This window comes from Chanos chanos, chromosome 2 (genome assembly GCF_902362185.1).
Source record: "Chanos chanos chromosome 2, fChaCha1.1, whole genome shotgun sequence".
Classification (NCBI taxonomy): Eukaryota; Metazoa; Chordata; class Actinopteri; order Gonorynchiformes; family Chanidae; genus Chanos; species Chanos chanos.
Genome location: NC_044496.1, coordinates 56041633 through 56061539, shown reverse-complemented (window position 1 = coordinate 56061539; position 19907 = coordinate 56041633). Strand labels below are relative to the sequence as shown.

The window sequence follows — 19907 nt, the reverse complement described above, 5'->3', positions numbered from 1 at the left end:
AGTGACTCCTAACGCTCTTTAAGTCTTTAAACCCACAGTTCTGTACGTGACACTCCAAAACACCGAGCTGGTCTGTAAACAGGCTGAAATATTGCCTTTTTTGGCCTCTGCAGAAAGCTGCTTTAAAAAAACCAGCAGTAATTCATGCTATTGGTGCTTTACTCTAGCTGCGGACGTGACTTTTTACAGCTCTATCAAACTACTGTTTTAAGACTCTGAAAGCGTAAAGATGCAAGCAGTCAGACTTTATTTTAATTTGTTTACTACATGTCTCCAGCTCGTTACAATAATTATAATAATGCTATCCATGGGCGCAGAACTAGTGTTCCATGACTGCAGGGCCCTCGGTCAAATCTCTATTAAATTTAAAGTGACCGTGACTCCCATTACTTCAATCAGCAGAGGCTGGCTTTCTTTCTTTCTTTCTTTTTTTTTTCTCCTTCAAGGCACAAAATAAAACTCAGTTAGAACAGAGGATCAAACAGCCTACCATAACTCAATACAGCATCATTCCTCAAAGAGAGCTTATTAGCATTTTGCAGAACAAACAAAAAACAAACAAACAAACAAAAAAAAACCCAGAAAACAAAAAAACAAAATTTCAGATCAAATAATTGTGGTTGTGGAAAACATTTTTTTTTATTTTTGACAGCATCTCCATTCCATTATTAGCAAACAACCCATTCCAACTCGTTCTAAATCGCAAGGTCTTTTTAGCTGGTTGGTACGCGGCATGTCCTTATGCTAAAGCGGACGGGAGGCTTGGAGGCCCCCTGGGGGACACCATGGGTTCTCACTTGAAGACCTTGCCCTGGTTGAATGGTTTGCCCACATGTTTGAATTCGCCCTCCCAGGCAAAGTACTCTTTCACCATGGTCTTGCACTCCTCACTGTCCACGTCCAGCTTACGCCACTCGTACGATTCGTAGTCGATCTGCCAGTCCTCGGACAACTGAGGGGGGGGTGGAAAAAAAAACATTTTATACAGACTCTCTGTATTCTCCTCTAAATAAATCTGATTGCCTGGACAAACACACAGTGAAGATGTTTCTCTCAGTGCAAATTATCCAAAGTCCTCAACAGAACTGAACATGGGGTCTGCATAAATATGTATTCAATACCACTGCTAAACTGTGAGAACTATGATGTGGACTGTACTGCTACTTTCTGAATGTGAAGGTGTCACTTGGTCCCCTTTTCATCTTTCTGTCTGTATTTGCACTACTCTACATGGAAACCTAAAGACAGCACCATTTGAGACAGGCCCTCTTACAACTGTGGTAACTTCAGCAAAGAGCTAAGATGTCCTAAAACTGGACTTAAATCAGATTTTAATCAATCCATTAGCATAGGACCACTTGATACAGAATCTGTAATGTGACAAACTAAAAATTATGAGTTGAAGAACATATTCTCTTTGAAAACTGGCCTGACAATATGTGTGTGTGTGTGTGTGTGCTAATGAGCTAAGGTTTGAGAGAACTGGAGAACGTGTCCGTTAGCAGGTCAAATGGAAAGAAGGCTTACAGTGAAGGCCAGGTCCTGTCCTCTGAAAACCCAGATGCCTGAGATGCTGCTGTCGTTGTTTGTGCCAAAAAGGATGACACTGGCAAAGGCATTCTTACGCAATTTATCGAGTCGCTGGAACATTCCTGCGAGGAGAGCACATGTCTGAGGTTACTTCAAGACAACACCAAAAACTAGGTCAAACTTTGACTAAACGCACGCACACCTTAATTTGTGACTGTTTTTAAATGCATTACAGTGATTAATTAGAGAAGGACTGTGATTCCAGGCCCTGGGTTTGTGATAAGGGACTAATAGGTCACTGTGACCTGTCGTTACCTGTGATGAGGTTACAGCTCATGAAGGTCTGGGACAGTTCCTGGGGGAACCGGTACTCCCCATACCAGATAGAGTAGCCCTCACGGTCAAAGTGTTCCCAGAAATGAGGCAAAGCTACAGTCAGAGTGTCCTCATTAGAGTACTTCCTCTTAAACTCATCCAGGACAAAGGTACTGCTCAAAACAAGGTTGGGAAACAACAACAACAAAAAAGTTACAAAACCGTTTACTGGGTAAACTTGTGTACACAATGGGAGCATTATGCCCTAAGGAATGAGTATGGAAACTGGTTAGGCAGATATTTTAAGGGAAAATTCTGATAAATTCATCTGCAGAAGATCGAAAAGGGGAAGGCCGGGATACCTCTTTGGAAGGTGGGCGAAAGGGTCCTTGGTTTTTGGTTCGGAGGCCAACGCTGCTTCACACTCATCCATCTCCTCCACAGCAGGGGCAGCCTTTTTCTCCTCTTTCTTCTTCTCTTTCTTCTCCTGCTGCTGCTGCTGCTTGCCTGCATCCTTTCCTCCCTTCTCCTTCTTGGAAGGAGTCTCTTTCTTAGGCTGCATCTCGGCAAACTTCTTGGCTGGGGGGGGGGCATTAAAAAAAAAAAACTGGTTTCATTTCCTCCGCTGGCTCTCATTTAAACATGCTGACATTCAACATATACGTGCTGTACGGGCACATGGCATATGGAGATGAATGCCTGGAGCAGAGAGACACACCCACACCCTCAGGCAATTAAATGAGGCGGGGGGGGAAAGGTATAGCTGTTGTCCAAATAACAAATGGCTCCTGTACGGGCACGGTTTGCATTTATCAAAAGTTCTCATTAGTACGACAGCAATCTAAAAAGAAAAGGGCAAAACAAGAGAGAGAAAAAAAAAAGCACCCAGTGCACGTTTATTCTCAACATGGCACCAGAAACCACTTATAAGCTACTAGAGGACTTTTCAAATGCTCAGTAAGTTTACAAAGTCGTTTTAACCCAGAAACCACTTTACAGATCACCAACTCCTAACAGCTGCCTGTGTTGCGTCCTCATTACTACCATATGGTAACGCCAGTGAGAGCAGTAACAGTGAAAGCGACTGGAGTCAGAGTTTAACACCTGGAATAAAGAGTGACCTACGGCAGGACACAGGTCTTGGACGCTTAGTGACAAACACTTTACTCACAACAGAAATATTAACTGATGTAACGACAACCAACAGTGAAAGATAAAGCCATCGTTCTGCAGCAGAGACTGAAAGTCCTCAGGCGCTGTTTGATCTTTATACAAACAAATCCAAAAAGTCAAATTCATTTGCTCACATTTTTTCCTCAAATAAAATCACATTCTTTTACGGGGAGCATTTCAGGAAGGGGGAGAAAACCTGACTACAAATTGAATATGACATTGAAAAGATTTGATAAGAAATACTGACAGCCACCCTCAAGGCCCCTGTGGCTAATAATCAACCCACTGGAGACGACACAGTCCCTGAGGACCTGTTTAAAACCAGTCAGACGGGTGTCTTTCTGCACCTGGGTCTATTCCCCACAAGTCATGTCTCACTCCAAGCCCTCGCAATTCGTTATCGTTTGCTAATTACAGTTCTCTGCTCAAGGGCACTTCTTTTCTTTGTAGAAAGCGATACAGAGTTAATAAGTGAAACAGGTTTCTTTACCGTGGACATGAAAGCAAAAGGAGTATTGACTACAGTGGAAAGATCTTACACAGAGAGTCAGACTAAAAAAAAAATAATGTAAAAACAAAAATTATTAACAATAATAATAATAATCAGGCAACCAGCCACATTAAGTACCACAGGGGGGAGCAATACAGCCGGTGAATAGGCTAATACTGTGCTAAACCCAGGTATTCCAGCGCATGACAATACTTCCAAATGCTCATTAAACTGAGCGGAAGGAGGTGACTGATTGGTTGTAAATTCACAGCACAGCTAGCGTCAGGACTATGACCAAACTGCCTAAAAACAGACCGACAGACAGCGGACCCTCAGAAGCTGAGCTGACATGATTCCATGAGTCTATTTAAATCAAATTCTCTACTGTACTTGTCTTTTGTGTGCCATCAACAGGACATGGGGCTGTATAATTAATTAATTAATTAATTAATTTACAAAAACCCTTCCATGCATGAGGCACATATCAGAGTGGGCTGACTGTGTGCTTTGGATGTTACGGGATACACGCCAGAACCACCAGTCTGTGGAAGTCTCATCCCACCACAGAGAGAGTTCGTCTGAGGATTCGCCCTCATCAGAACTTACAGATCACTGCCGACGCCTCTTATTTCCCAGCAGGATCACAACCGCTCCCAAGAACGGGGTTTTCCTGAGACGACGCAGCGTCCGACGGGAAACTTAGAGGGGACTGATTTCCGAGTCTTGCTTGATATGCTAAATGAAAACCAATGCGGGAAGTGAACTTAAACGAAAGAACCTCAATGTCTTCCATTACTGCCCCCTGAAAGGAACAGCACCTTGTTAAAGAGGAATAGGACCATTTCGAATGAATACTTTCCATATTCTCGCATGCTTCTGCATGATTTATTCAGTGGATGATTTCCGTTAGCACATTCAGGTTCGACTCGTTTCATTTTCACAGTGGAACAAAAACTCTAAAAAACATATTTACAATGTTCACCTTTTCTTTTTTTATCTTTTGACACCCTTAATACCCTGCTGGTGTTCAATGTTCCGACGCTGGCTGCATTACAGGCAAATCTTTCCACATTATTTTTAAAATCTGGAACTGTCTTTACCAGCACTACAGAGACTAATACTGCATAGGCTAATTTCCATTCGAAATGTCGTGGACACTATCAACACCATCAAAAAAAAAAAAAACCCATGTCACCCAGCCCTGTTATGCTGCACAGATGTAAAATGACATTTTCCAACATTTTTCTCTGTACCATTACAATCCAATCAATTATTTTCAGCAAGCTGTTAAACGTACTTTGATATGCAAAGCAGTTAGACAGCCGCTGTTTAACTCATTCATGCCCACAGCAAATAATCTAACCAACACATCATTTACACTCGCCAGTCACTTTACTACAAACACCTACCTTGTAGGTACACCTTGTCGGTGGAAAGTTAGAGATTACGACCCATCTGTCACTACGTACAGTTTCTGTTAGCCATTCTCTGGCCCTTTGCCAGTGGTCAGTGTCTGATCCCAGGACTGCTGCTGTCTGGTTATTTTTAGGTGGTGGACCATTCTACACCCAGCACTGACACTGACATGTGTAAATACCTCAGCAATGCTGCTATGCCTGATACGCGCGTACCAGCGCGACATCCAATACCACGCTATCGCTGCGACAGCGTCACTGCTGTGGTGATATCCGGTCGACAGTGGTCAGAAACGGAGCACCGAGGAACGGGGTAGAGGCTGAAACTGTACATGGCAACAAACTGGCTACAGTCTGCAACTGTGACCTGATTATAGTGCACCTATAGGGCAGGTAAACCCCATCCAAGGTAAGTGTTTCTAATAAAGTGAACAGTGTGTATAATAAATACATGCATCTACTACTGTCGTTTGAGAGGAGAACAATGGCCGCACATGCTGCGAGTGTTTTAAGCATATTTGTGAAGCAATCGGTCTGCGGAGGCAGGGGGTTATTTATTAAATGCTCTCCAAGACTTTTTCAAACGAATATTAAAGCGATGTTTTCCAGAGCCACCAACGTGAGAAGATGAAACAGAGTGCTCTGGCAAACCAAGTGGAAAAAAGATAAAAGTGTATCAGCTTACCATCAAACTGAGCCATCTTCTCGCAGAGTTTGACCTCTCCTAACACGGCTTTGAACTGGGGCTGGTTGACGCAGGTCACAAACCAGCGGTTTACGTTGGGGTAAGGCTGACGGAATGATGGCTCCAGAACCTACAGGGGCGACCCACCGGTTCGTTACTGCTGCACGGTTAGGTAATCTGCTTTCTGTTCACGTGGGGGCGCATAGAAACATACCTGTTTGTAGAGCCAGAGCAGAGAGCAGGCAACTGTGATATCAGCCAGGCTGACCCTCTCGCCGACCAGGAAAGTCCGTGTGTTTAAGTGCTGGTTCAGGACCGAGAGCACACGCTTCACCTCCTCCTTGGCCTGCTCTGTGGCCTGCATCACAGAGGAACAGAACAGCAATGTAAGCAGCAACCAAAAATGGTCACACACAGGATATTTTAAATAAATAAATACATAAAGTCAGACGGCCTATAAACCGACATGTAGCGGAAATCAGAATTACTACAACTTTGGGATGACATTATTCAATGCCTATACATACTGATCCTGGAGGAGTCTAACCTTGGTTGTTTTAAGGAGCTGAATGAACCAGCACAGACCTGTTTGTGGAGCTGCATGACGTCAAAAGTTTGGGAGCTGATCAATCTTATGCATCTGGCTTACTAAGAAAAATTCTCGGTTTTAACTAAGATGCTGCATAAATATCGCGCCTCATTCAATCGGCAGAAATCCACAAAGCGCTCGACGGTTCATCTGCCTATACCCCCCCCCCCTCACCCCCCTTAAGACTGTGGAAGACAAAGCTTTGCATAAATGAGAGCAGCGAGATGCAGCCGCTCTCCGTGACGTTCTGTCTGAAACGGTACTGACCTGTTTGTTGAACTGCATGATGCCGAGGGTGGGGAAGACCCAGGCACTGGCGGGAGGGATGATTTCTGAGTCAGCAAAGTTTACCCACTGCAGGATCTGGGCACTGGCCTGAGGACTAGTGCCACGCAGGGCCTCATTGCTCACTGCCACACAGGAGTTAAACCAGAGCACACAGGTGAACAAACACACTTCAACGACACCACAAAATCCATTTTACACACTAACACACAAACCCACACCATCTCCTCGACAACAGTCAGGGCACTTAAACAGGCCTGTGCGTCACCACAAACTGGTTCAGAATCGATGCAGAAAAGAAAGTGGAAAATCTTACGGTAATGAGCAATGGCATTGCTCTCAAACAGACAGAGGCCATCATCACCCTGAAAAGCTGGAACCTGGAGATAAAGAGAACACGGGCGTCAAAACAAAGCACATCTCCACCGAAAACAACTATAACGCTCTACGTGAGAAGAGCCGTTCGTGTCGTCAAGGTCCAAGCGTAATACCAAACCGCTGAGGATGAAGGGAACGGTCACTTACTTTGCCCAAGGGAAAGTTGCTAAGGAAAGCAGGGGAGCGGTTTGTCTGCCCAAAGGTGAAAGCAGGGGGTGTGCTCGCCACCTTCAGACGAGCTCCACTGTACTGGGCTGCAATCTGAGCCTTGAAGGCTCTCCAGTTCTCTGGGTATGTGTACAGAGTCTAGGAAATAAGAACAGATAGTGGAAGTGTTAGATATAGATAAATAACAGGGATGCTTCTGGGTTTATAGTCACTCTGAGCCTAGATATGAGACCTGACTACTGTCTTTTACGATATAAAATGCTGCTCGTGAATATAAAAGTCACATTACAATTCTGTTTCCTTTCAAGGGAATGGCATGATGCCAAAATGGAAATTGGTCAGCGTTCAAATCATGATGCAGCAACTTCATTGCACCTGGTTTAAATGACTACAAGAGCTTCTGGCCCTGGAGCTTTAAAACTAGAACTACCCTGGTTAGCAAGCGAACTTCAATCATTTTAGCACGACTAAGACCATAAACGTATTCACTGGATCAGAACCATGGACCCAGCGTATTTCAAAACTACAAATAATGTTAAAACGCAACGGTTTGTAAGACTGACAACACAAATAACGCTTTAAATAAATTAATTAAATTGCGTCTTGAGAAAAAGGTTAACGCCAACTCGGGGATTCAAGATGAAATTACTCATTCATATAGGCAGGGTCCCACTTCATGCCTGTGATAACATGCCACCCACAGTTAGCCTATTGATTTGTTAGCCTCAGTCAAATAAATTCAACGCACCTAGCTTGCTCAGAAAAATTATGAGTTTTAATTAGGATACCGCACAAACTTCAGGTGTCGTTCGGTCAGCAGAGATTCAGAGTATTACACGGTTTGTTTGACTCACATTTCTGCGACCGGAACGCGAAACGTGGCACTAATGAAAGCCGGGAGATCCTGCCTCTTTCTACCGTTATATCTAGAGTAGCTTCAGACGAGTAACAGTGTCCAAATAATACATAAATAATCTTATTCACAGTTTCAGCAGGAGTTATACTTTAGTGTGGGAGGCACACGTATATGGCTGGATCACGGATGGATGGGATGTCCATTTGATTGTGGGTGAGAACACACTGAAACATTCGATTGTCACACATTCTCCCATCTTACTCACCCCTGCCGCCATCTTCAGGACGAGAGAAAGGAGGAACGAAGGCGAGCGCCGCTGACGTAAAGGCAAGGCAGGTCGCACAGTTAGTACGTAATATAATACTCAGCAAATTGCAATTCTGTTCTGGAACTTCAAGCTATATTGTAGAGATGAAGGTCTGGCCCTGTCCCAGTACTTCTCGATGTTTCCTTTCCTAGTGACGTTGCTCACTTTGTCATTAGCTTGAATTAACGGGAAAGGGAAACCAGTCTGAGGTGTCCGAGAAGGAATCACGCCTTCTTTATTTTGCATCAACACATCCCATATGATAAAATCTTGCATACAGATGACAAGAGATAAATTTACTCGAGAAATAAAAACAGACCTATTCATTAAACCTCAGGTCAGTTTGACTGGACCATACATTACATGCTCTACAGCGAACTTAATTACACACTAATACATAATCAGAACATGTTATTCTATATTTTAATTCCTCATCTTCAGTTAAACACAAAACCACTGCTTGCCTTTAACTGTATCCATTTCATTTTATATATTTCATATACTTTTTATATATATATATATATATATATATATATATATTTACCCTATTTTCTCATGTAAATGCTTTCACATAAATCCTTAATGTTGTAACAATAAATGTAACAAAAAATCTAAATTATTTGAGAATACATCCGTGTACATTTCCCTGTTTCCATTCCTTATTACACTGTTTGCTTCAGGTCACAGAGTAAAATTTATCTTGAGTGCACCAACGGGAGAAACTATTCCTCTACATTTATTTTTCAATTATTACAACAACATTCAGCTTTACAGACGTGTTATCAGATCCACCTAGGTGAACCAGTCCCAGACACAACTTTGATACGGTCAAGATTTGCAGGAGTAAAGTTTCACACTTGATAACTTTCCCATGGCAACCCACCCACCTTCTCCTGCTCCTTTATCCAGGCTTAGCAGTGAGAAACAGTGAGAACCAAGTGGGATTGCCAAGTAATGCCAGTGGCAAACTTTTCCCAATGATTACACACTCATAAAAAAAATGAAGAAGATATTTATTGGTTCAAACATGTCTGGAATGCATGGACAATAGCTGTGGGATTTACAGGACGACAGAAGAAAACATATATTTTACTTTGTTAAATTATTCTTATTTTTAACGTTTTCATGAAAAAAGTAACGTATTATTAAAGAGGTCTTTGAGATATGTTTTTTTTTTTTGGACTTAAACTTTATGTTTATGTTTGCATTGCATGTTCCAGCTCCTGTTTAAACACTGGCAACAAAAAGCAAACTAACAAACTTTACGATTTCTGTGAAGTTAGATAACAGAAAAATAAATGTTCTGTCTATTATTTGCATTGATTCCAGTCAGGTTTTCATGACTTCTTTATAAAAGTGTTGGGAAATTACAAAAACAGTTCTGTTGGAGGAAAAAAAAGTTTGCTGGATTCTAAATTGCTATAAATGTAGAAAAAATAATTATATATACACACAATGGAGCACAAATGACAGTCTATCTGAATCCTCCAGAATGACTGCAGGCCTAAAATCTCTCCTGTATCTTTAACAGGGCGATCAGCTGACAAGACCTGCAAACACAGAGGAGATGGATTTAAGTATTATTGAATTCTCAACCCAGTTGTTTACTCAATCATGTGCAAATCAAAACCTCACTACAGAGGGAACTCACCTAGATAATCATCCATAAGAGAGCCTATGGCAAACTGCAAAAAAGACCATCGTAACAGATTAGATTCAGTTATATCAAATAAGAAGGGACTCAGTTTTTCCCCTTAATTTTCCCAGGCAAAGTGTGGAAAGCAATTTCTGTTTTCTAAAACTCATTTCTGTCTAAAACTCTGGATCAAATTGGAGTCAAGTGTTATCACTAAAATTTTCATCTACACCAAGGGTCTTAACACACTGTCTTACGTTGCAAACACAGTTTTCTTAGGACTGATACACAGTTCCCACTACGCCCATGAACCATATTCATCTACATCTATATTTGACAGTGGATGGTAAAGAATGCACAACACTGTCCATGTACCCTTTAAAAAAAATTAATAACTAACAGATATTCACATGAACCACACAAAAGCAATTATTAAACCACTTACAATATCGTTCTTGTCCACTCGCGTACCCACAATTTTCAGCCGTATCTCGTCATCCTGCTGTATTACTATATCCTGCAAACAACAAAAGATACCTCAGACTGTGTAAATACAATATTCAGACGTAGCAAAACAAATGTTCCTACAATTAAACCTTACACTCAAACGTAACCCTTCTACATCTTACCTCATCGACTGTCTTATAGCATGGTGGATTGGAGTTTGGGTCAAATTCCATCTCAGAGGGAATCGACTGAAAATGAAAGGAAATAAGTTGATAGGAATGAAACAGAGTGGAACGCATTCAACATGAGTAATATAAATTATATAAGCCCACTGCTCAGAATATTTATTCAGGTAGCACCATGTGCTTACATGACGAGAGATGAAACAGGACATTGGACCAATTTCAGTGAACAATCCAACCTGCAATGAAAAGATAGTACATGTGTGATTCGGGGCACTGCTCACAAACTGATTTAGCAGCCATGTCTGTCGAAGAGTTCAATTTTAGTTGGCTACAGAAAGTCTCGAAACCCAAGCTGATCTCTCAAAATAACATGAGCAATATGCAGTTGGTCACAATGAACACGTGAGTTCTTACTTTGTTGACCTGGGTGACCACAGCATCCACCACCTCTCCTTTGAAAGGGCGGAAAACTATGGCTTTGTATTTGACTGGATACAAGACAAATCCACGGCCTGGCTGAATGACCCCTGCCCCAATGTTGTCAATGGTAGTCACAGCAATGACAAAGCCATACCTTCACAAAGCAAAAGAATCACAGGCGTATTAGCTCTGATCTCACAGTCAAATCGTGTGACACAATCTGTAATTCATAAGTCTCCAAACGGACTTACTTCCCCGTGCACGTGCCCTCGACCTCTGTAAACAGCTTCTGTTTGACAGTGTTCAAAAGGTTGGGGCCAAAGTATCGCGGATGGAGAAGAATCTCATGTTCCAAGGCGATCTGAATAATAAACGAAAGTACAAACATTAAATTAAACTAACTGCTAATATGCAAAACGATGCATACACTTTAGAGGAAAAAGTATGCAACTCTATGCAGCTGTATTAAACTTGCGACAAACACTACACAAGCTTCAACAAAATCGGGTTCGTACAATAAAAGAGTAGTTTAAGCTGTGAATGTGCCCTGATATTTAATAATGACTGCGTAACCTTTTTTCATATCCCGAAGACTACAGTCAGGGGTTAAATCTAGCAAATTTAAGCTTAGTAAGAACAGAAACTGCATCTAACCTAGGTAAACGAGAGAATATTACCTGGCGCTAGCAACTAACCAATGACCTAAATGAACTCTGAAAATAAGCATGTACGTCAGTATCAAACAATACACTATGACCATCAATTCGTTGTCCCGTGTTTTCTGTCTTAGGGTTGCCCTCCCCAAATTAAAATAGTGAGGAGTAACAACGTAACATCAACAATAACTAGCCAGCTAGCTACTTAGAGAATTAAGCGCTAGCGTTAGCTATGGGTCTCATCGTTAGATCAGTAGCTGGAAGGTAAAATTCTACACACAGCTGCTAAAAAAGTACTTACATGGTAAAACATGTCGTCGCCTAAAGCTGAATCCCCCCTGAATCTTCTTCAACTAACTGTATTATACTTTAGTGTCACCTCTTCGTATTCACATTAGCATGGCAGGGGAGCGTGAATGATACATTCAAACAGTTGTGTGTGAATCATGCCATTGGGAGGATTTTCCAAGATGACCGCCGATTTTTCAAAATACAAGTCACACTGGCTCATACAACCTCACCCAATGAACGGTGTGAGTCGAGACATGGTCCGAGCATTTTTATACGCTTCTACTGTACTGTAGCCACCTTATTATTCAAAATAAAAGCACGCCAATACATTTTCAACGTTTTGAATGAGTCAACACGACCACCCAGACCTCTACTAATGCCCTACGCAAAGAACAGTAAACGTAAAACATTAGAAATTTCAGATACCAAAAGAAAAGACGTGTCTTTATCTACAGAGATCGTTCATCCTCAAAAGTAAACATCAGCTGGATGCAGAGGGGTGGCATTCTGTTAAGTGCAAGCCTAAATAAATAATAGAAATCATAATCATAGACAGAGAGAACTCTAGAGGCATTGAGGGGTTTCTTCCCCAGCCTTCAAAACGATCAGGCACAGTCACTCCACCAAAACCTTAAACAACGTGTAGTCTATAGATAAACAATACTAAATAAATAAACAAATAAATAAATAAAAACAATGCATTGTGTCAAAATCAACTTAAAATTCACCCCTTGTGTGTATGTATCTGTGGCAAATATTTAGATACTGAGTACATATGCTAACTAATAGTAGAGATGGTAATATTAATAAAATATTTGTTTGAAAAATGGACATAAAATTATTATTTCAAGCATGTGTCATTTCATGTCCTCTTCAGCAGATTGTTAATAAAGTAGATACATGAGACATATTATGTAACAGTTCAGCGTAGACAGCCTATTATTTAGTTCTTCTTTTTACTCTTTCAACAAGCATGTAACCACTGTTTGTGGTGACTGTGTTATAACGCAGTACAATACAATGTCTTAATAGTCTTATCAGGTTGAAGCATCAACTGAACTCTGATATACTTTGTGATCTCAATCCGTCACATTCAGAAAAAAAAAACAAATAACAACCTGCCTGAACATGAAAAACAGCACACACAGTTCTCATGAAACACACGTTATTAAAATAACACTAAAGTATTTAAGTAAGGCCAGCATGCTGAGAGGGAACTCACAATGCAACTTACTTACTGTGAAAACTTCACTATTGTGAAGACTGAAATGAACAAAAGCTGATGTAATGAGTGCAAAACACAGAGGACTCATGACCTAAGTATGAATATCACAAAAAGCTATGAAATTATCTTATTGTTGAAATATTTAGTGTTTTGACAGCAGAAATAGGACAGGAGGAATGAGTGCTAGTTTCATGAAATCGCTTTAAGTAATGCTTTTATCTTTTTTTTTTCCTGAAAAACAGTTTTCCGTTGCTTTAATATGGTCGTATGTTCAGCGTTAATGGCGTAGATAATGTGCAGTTATAAGTATTCTAAATTTAGTTGAGGTGTGTCATTATTAGATAAGAGTAAAATGCTCATTCTGTCATGGCGTTTTTATATTGTGATGTAGTATTGGTCCCTGCATGTTCTAGATAGTGGCTCACCCTGGCATGTCTAATTTGAAATCATGGTCTGTAGTACAATGGTGGGAGGCTGCCAACTGTGGTTCCTGACATACCTATGGTTCAGTCCTGTAGATTATACTTTGTTTAAAGGTTGTGATTATGTAGTTTATGGTTAATTACTTTTTAATTACAGATGTCAAGCTGATATCTTTTTGTTTCAGTTCGTACGACAAGCTGTAATTACTTTCCAAATTGTTTTAAAAGTGCAGTGGTAAAAATTTGGGCTTGTGTCATAAACTAAACCCTGCACCGATAAGGCATGAGATCAAATACGTCTCGACATCGAACAGAAAGCTGGCTAACAACCAACAGCCATTCCTTCACAAACCATCTATCACATAACAAAAGTACAACAGTCAACGTCCTTCTCTTCAGCTAGAGTTTTTAAACAGTGCTGTTAACAATAACACATTACACAATTTCCTCTAGGGGCGCACTCAAGTTTTATCAACAATGTGTAAAGACCGCCAATTGTAAACAGAACAGGAAACCGCGGTTCAATTTTAAATTCTTCGCTGACATTTCAATTTTCATGTGTTCTCTGCATTCGCTGAAACTAATAGATCTTAAAAAGATAACATGCAAGAAAATTCAAACAGTTCGCTGTTTAGCACAATACTGGCTAACCAATAACGTAAAAATCCAAATATCACTAAAATAATTAATCGTATTTGTTTTGTTGTCTTGGACAATTTTAACACTCGTTGACAGAAAACCGAGATGGGTAGGAGGCGGTCAGTACGTCCGGACACACCACTGAGAAGGTCCGCGCGTCTTAAAGGCATCTATTTCTTGCGAGAGGTGGGTTGCTTAAATTTGAGAGAAGTCAGTGAGCTTTTCCGCCTCACTTTTTCCTCTCACTGTATTTTCGCAGCCACGTAGCAGACGAGCTCATTGCTTTTGTGTTAGAAGCCAGAACAGCATGTGGCTCGTAGAGTTAGCCTATTAAGCCAATATTAGTTAAGGTGCCTTAATTACATAACTTATTTAACCAAGTTTTCTATTAGTATAACAACCCAGACGGACTTTATTTGATTATTTCAACACACAATCATGGTAAGTACACTCGGTCTCTCCAGCTAAAATACTGAATTGTACGGTAACGGTTCTGAGTAAGTTAACCCGCTTACTGAAGTTCCGTATACAGAGGTTTGAAAACTGGCCAGAGTTAACGACGACTTCAGTAAATTATTGCAACGAGAAAATGTAGGGTTGCGCTAGATTGTTTGAATTCAGAATAAGGCTCCGATTTAATTTAAGAGGCACCGTTTTCTTTTGACAAATCCACTCTCCTCAAGGTATTTTAGCGTCTTGAGCTTCGTTCGGGTGACTGGATTTAACTTTCACGAATAGCAGTTATCAGAATGAACTGCAAGCAATGAATTAATTCAGCTACTATATAATGTATGGTGTTGTTCTGCATTTTCACCCCCGTAGGAAACAGAGGAAGAAACCTTTGGATCTGTGGAAAAGCACGCCATAACCGAGGATGACGGAGAAAGGATTACACCTGAGAAGAAAGGTGGCGGGGAGGATTCGCGCAAAGCAGGGAAACAACCCGTTTCCCGAATCCCGACTTTTCAAAGCTCCATGGCCCGAAAACGACCCACATCTCACAGCGCGGAGCCATCACCATCCTCAACAAAAATGGAGACCTCCGTCCCACAAAGCCAGAGCAAAGAGAAAGGAAGCACTTCTGGCGAGACTAAATTACCATTATACGGTGCCAGGGACACGGCCCTGCCCATTCCATTTGTTCGGCTGACCCCAATCAGTACCGATGCCCTCTCTAGGCACGATCTGTCAGACCACATCGCCAGTCCTTCAGAAGTCACTTCATCTGCCCAGCAAGGGGACCACTCCCCTGATGCTAATTTCGGTACCGCCAGTGACACCGAGGAGTTGCAAACTCCACTGGGGCGGCCTGCTATTAGGGCGGAATCCCGTTCCCACGTGACAGATGGATCGTTTGACTCAGACCAGGATTACTCATCTGGATCTGAGAGCGTTGGAAAAGGGTTGGTCTCTGAAGATGTAGAGAGGGAACCTCATGATGACAAACAAGTCAAGACAAATTTAATCTCCATCAGCTCTGCTTCTGATGACGCAATGAAGATGGGATTTGAATACTCAGAGACAATAGAACATTGTGATGAAACGGACGATGAACAAACTGAAAAAGAGGCGTTTTGTTTACCTGATGAAATTAAACATGAACATGATGAGGATGAAAAACTCTGTTTGTCTGAGGGTAAAATTACAGAGGAGAATTCTGCTGAAGTCTGTTCAGAGGCGCCGACACTTCCTAGTTCAGGTTCTCATTTGGGGAAGTTCAATAAAGCATCTGTCAGCGAGGAGCATCTTTTGAAACACCCAAAGACAGTACAAAAGACCAAAGAGAAAGAAAAGTTTTCATCTCAATCTGGGCAGGAAAAGAAGACCACACACTCTCCATCATCAAAGGTAAGGTGACTTACCTGTGGTGTTTAAAGTCCGATGAGTAATCTTGAAATACTGACCTCAAGCAATTTTTATACCCCGTACCTATCAGCTTTCTCGTTACCGATGCCTTCTGTCTGCTCTCTTGAGGGAATTGCGAATGCATGTGAGAATGACATTGCGAATGAAAGATAAATAAATAGCCATCTCGCTTTCTTTTCTGTTTGCAGAGAAAAGGAAAAGGTTTTGCTGTTTTCTGCCTGTTCCCCACCATTCTGCTCCTGCTGGTTGGCTTTGGCCAACACATATGGCTCTATGGTATACCAAAGTCTGTATCACACCTAATGATTCAGCTGGAGCTGCATTGGTTGGAAGGTTTCTGGATGCCACAGGAGTCCTGCAGCTCGGACTGCCGGTAATGCACCCTCTGCTAAATGCTGTTGTCTAGCGGACATATCCTGTGTTCTTTGAAAAGAGGATTTGGGTAGTTGCATTGAACATTTATGAATTTGAACTTTGTCGTGAATTCAGATATGAGAAATGAACCGTTGAATCTTTCTCGTCAGCCTCACCCTAGTTGAGAGCATTCCTGAGGGACTTGTTTACACTCAGGATCCTCCTCACCTGCCCAGCATAGCACACGGCTGGAGAAATCTGCTCTACAGGGCGAACAGCTCTGTCGACATAGCAGCGTTCTACTTCACACTGCGAGACTCTGACCTGGGCCTCTCGTTGCAGGTAAGAGTGTTACGCTATGGTGCTTTATTTATTTATATATTTTTCTAATATTTTTTTTTTTTAGATATTCAGTAAAGTTCAAGGGTTTTTTTTTCTGTGATGCTGTTTGTGCAATCGACCAAAGACTATTTCTTGTATATTATGGTCATTTATTTTACCGACATAAATAATTATTAAAAACAAATTGCCTTCACAGGGACTTACATTAAGGAAGTCATCTTATATTTATTGGTGTTTTTGTTATACATTTAGTCAATGAAATTATTTATTGTGATATGAACTTTTACTCAGTGATATCTACAACAGAGCAAAAACACTCACTCCTCTCTCAAAACTGAGAGTCATAACTTTTGGAGGTACATTGGTATATGGAAACATTTGAAGAGGTTTTGAAACTGGAGAATAGATAAGACTTGATATGAGTGGATCATGCTGAAGAGATGTTGTTTGGATAATTAACAGTGATAAGAGTACATACCGGTAGTTAAATTGTGTCCTGTGGGTTTTTTTTTTTTTCATGATGCTTTTGCAGGGTGAAGATGTGTTCAGACAGCTAATGCACTTGGAGTCAACTGGAGTGAATCTGAAAGTGGCTGTCAATGATCCACAGACCTCCAGCGCAGATACAGATGATCTAGCCGCGACAGGTACGATGAGAAAAATTCACACGTTACTACCTCTTTCCATCATAAGTTACCGTTCTGTGTGTTTTTAATTTGATTTAATGTGAGTTATGTTTTGTAAACAGAACACCCATGTCGTTTGTTCCAGTCAAACAACATGCAGAATGTCACTCTAATGTAAATATGCATTTGTTTTTGAGACGAAACGTGTTTAAATATTTGTCTTACAGGCGCCGAGGTTAGGGCAGTGGACCTGCGGAGTATCACTGGGGGCATAATTCACACTAAACTCTGGGTTGTGGATAAGAAACACATGTATATGGGGAGTGCGAACATGGACTGGCGTTCCCTCACTCAGGTAAATTTACAGTCGTTTGATACCTGCTGTCTCTCTCCCCATCAACCTAGTGCAGACTGTGTGAGGTCTGGATCATTAACTTACACATGATGAATTATTCCTTCCACTGTTGCTGTTTTCGGCAGGTAAAGGAATTGGGGGTTTCGGTAGAGGACTGTAGCTGTTTGGCTCAGGATGCATCGCGCATATTTGGGATCTACTGGGACATAGGTGCTCAGAAGAATGGTTCCTTGCCTCCCTACTGGCCTGGTCGGTTCTCAGCCCTGTCCAGCTCAAAATACCCTCTTGTTGTTAAATTCAACGGTGTCCCTGCACGTGTGTACTTGTCTGTGAGTTTCGTTTGTCTCGCACTCATGATCAGACTTCATTCGTTCATTGGATGTGAGTTACAGCGCACAATGCTCACTTCACATTGGCCCGGAGATCTGTTTCCCTCACTAAAGGGTCATGAATGAACCATTCAGAACATACCATTGTTATGTAATTGCTCTAACGTCCTAACACATGTCGCTGAAAAATCCTACTAACCACCTGTGCTGCATTGTCAGAATCTTTTAATGAATCTTTTCATTGAATGTCACAACGGGAGTACTTGATATTGTACACGGAGAAAGGTACTTGTGTGTTTAAAGAAAAGGACCTATTTTTTTTTTTTTTTTTCGTTTTCCAGAGCGCTCCTCCTGCGTTGTCAGCACACGGACGCACAGATGATCTTTCTGCCATCCTCACAGTCATCGCTGATGCAAAGCAGTTCATTTCCATTTCCGTTATGGACTACCTCCCCTTTTCACAGTTCATCCATCCACCCAGGTATTCACCCTCCTCTGGATACATCCGGTGGCTCTGTTGTTCAAGCCAAAGTGAAACGTTTAAGTTCGGTGTCTGAGCTTACTCTCATCCTCAGGCCGTGTTTTTAGGCTAATATTTTAGAGCCTTAGAATAACTTTAGGGTCATTCTCCCTGTTTACTTCACGCTAGGTTCTGGCCTGCCATTGACTCAGCCCTACGAGAGGCTGCGTGTGCCAGGGATGTGGAGGTGAACCTGCTGGTCAGCTGCTGGCCCCACTCCCCCTCATCCATGTTTGTTTTTCTGCAGTCCCTGATGGTTCTGAGCAGGCCTCCACTGGAATGCAAGATTAATGTCGTATGTTCTGCTGTTCTGTGTGCTTTTAAACACATCTTATTGTATTTTCATTTGTTTTGGAAGGTTTGATGACTTCTCTTTTTATATATATATATATATATATATATTTACGATTGCATTTCACAGAAAATTTTCAGGGTGCCATCCACACAAGAACAGTCTGAAATTCCCTTTGCTCGTGTCAACCATGCCAAGTATATGGTGACGGACAGAGTTGCTTACATTGGTATGTTGTTGTCTGTTGTTGTTATTGTTTTAGATGTGACAACATGAATTTATTAACACCTAATCTGGAAAAACATTGTGTGTGATTTTCTACAAATTTCCCAATCTCTATGCAGTGAGGAGTATTCTACTGGTCGAAGAATATTACATGTTGGTGCTAAAAGTATCTAAATGTATTTCGTCGACAGGAACCTCCAACTGGTCAGAGAATTATTTCACACAGACGGCCGGTGTTGGACTTGTCATCAACCAGACTGACTCTGTGGTGAACGAGGGACAGGAGACAGTGCAGAGTCAACTGCACAGTATTTTCCAAAGGGACTGGACATCGGACTTTGCTGAGACGCTCAGTGACAGTGTTGCGGAGCACTGTAGCAAAAGAAGGCAACCATAATGTAAAGCTTGCACTCTGATGAATGCACTTGTATCTGAACGCATTAACTGTGCTTGACAAAGCCTGGAATCATGTACTCTTACAATAATCTTGACTCAAAACTGCCTTCAAAACCATGCATTGTACATATTTGCTTTTATTGGAAGGGAGAGTGGGGGGAGGGGGTGCTTTGCATTTCATCTTGACATGTACTCTCAGTTTGTTTGGTTGATTCACGAAACATTAATTGTAAATATCTTGCAATCTGTTTTACATGCTTAAATGTAATTTACTCGTGTTTCTGGAGGTTTTTATGGTTTATGGATTAATTAATTTGAAAATTGTGATTCAGACATGTGCCTCCATTTCATACTTGATGACTTTTGAAAAGTCTTGCAAAACTGTACACTTTCAGTTCTTAATTTGAAATAAATTTTGTTTGTTCTTTTTTTAAAATGATATCTGCCTTTTTCTACCTTTGAAGTCATTAGGGCTAAAACGTTACTGTTA

General features: G+C 41.3%; 2 protein-coding genes across 2 annotated transcripts; both read right to left on the bottom strand.

Moving 5' to 3' along the window:
- Positions 1–614: 614 nt before the first annotated feature.
- On the bottom strand, positions 615–8194 carry eef1g (eukaryotic translation elongation factor 1 gamma). The gene is made up of 10 exons (XM_030792751.1): positions 8150–8194; positions 7008–7166; positions 6799–6862; positions 6465–6607; positions 5823–5966; positions 5609–5738; positions 2208–2424; positions 1846–2018; positions 1528–1652; positions 615–952 (listed from the first exon to the last, which is right to left on the bottom strand). Exons 1-10 carry the CDS (start codon positions 8159–8161, stop codon positions 794–796), a joined length of 1326 nt encoding a protein of 441 aa, XP_030648611.1. The 5' UTR covers positions 8162–8194; the 3' UTR covers positions 615–793.
- A 994-nt stretch (positions 8195–9188) lies between these two features.
- polr2g (RNA polymerase II subunit G) lies at positions 9189–11947 on the bottom strand. Its single transcript, XM_030766150.1, has 8 exons — positions 11837–11947; positions 11131–11240; positions 10874–11033; positions 10645–10695; positions 10457–10522; positions 10273–10344; positions 9843–9876; positions 9189–9741 (listed from the first exon to the last, which is right to left on the bottom strand). The coding sequence occupies exons 1-8, from the start codon at positions 11846–11848 to the stop codon at positions 9728–9730; spliced, it is 519 nt and encodes a 172-aa protein (XP_030622010.1). The 5' UTR covers positions 11849–11947; the 3' UTR covers positions 9189–9727.
- Positions 11948–19907: the final 7960 nt, after the last annotated feature.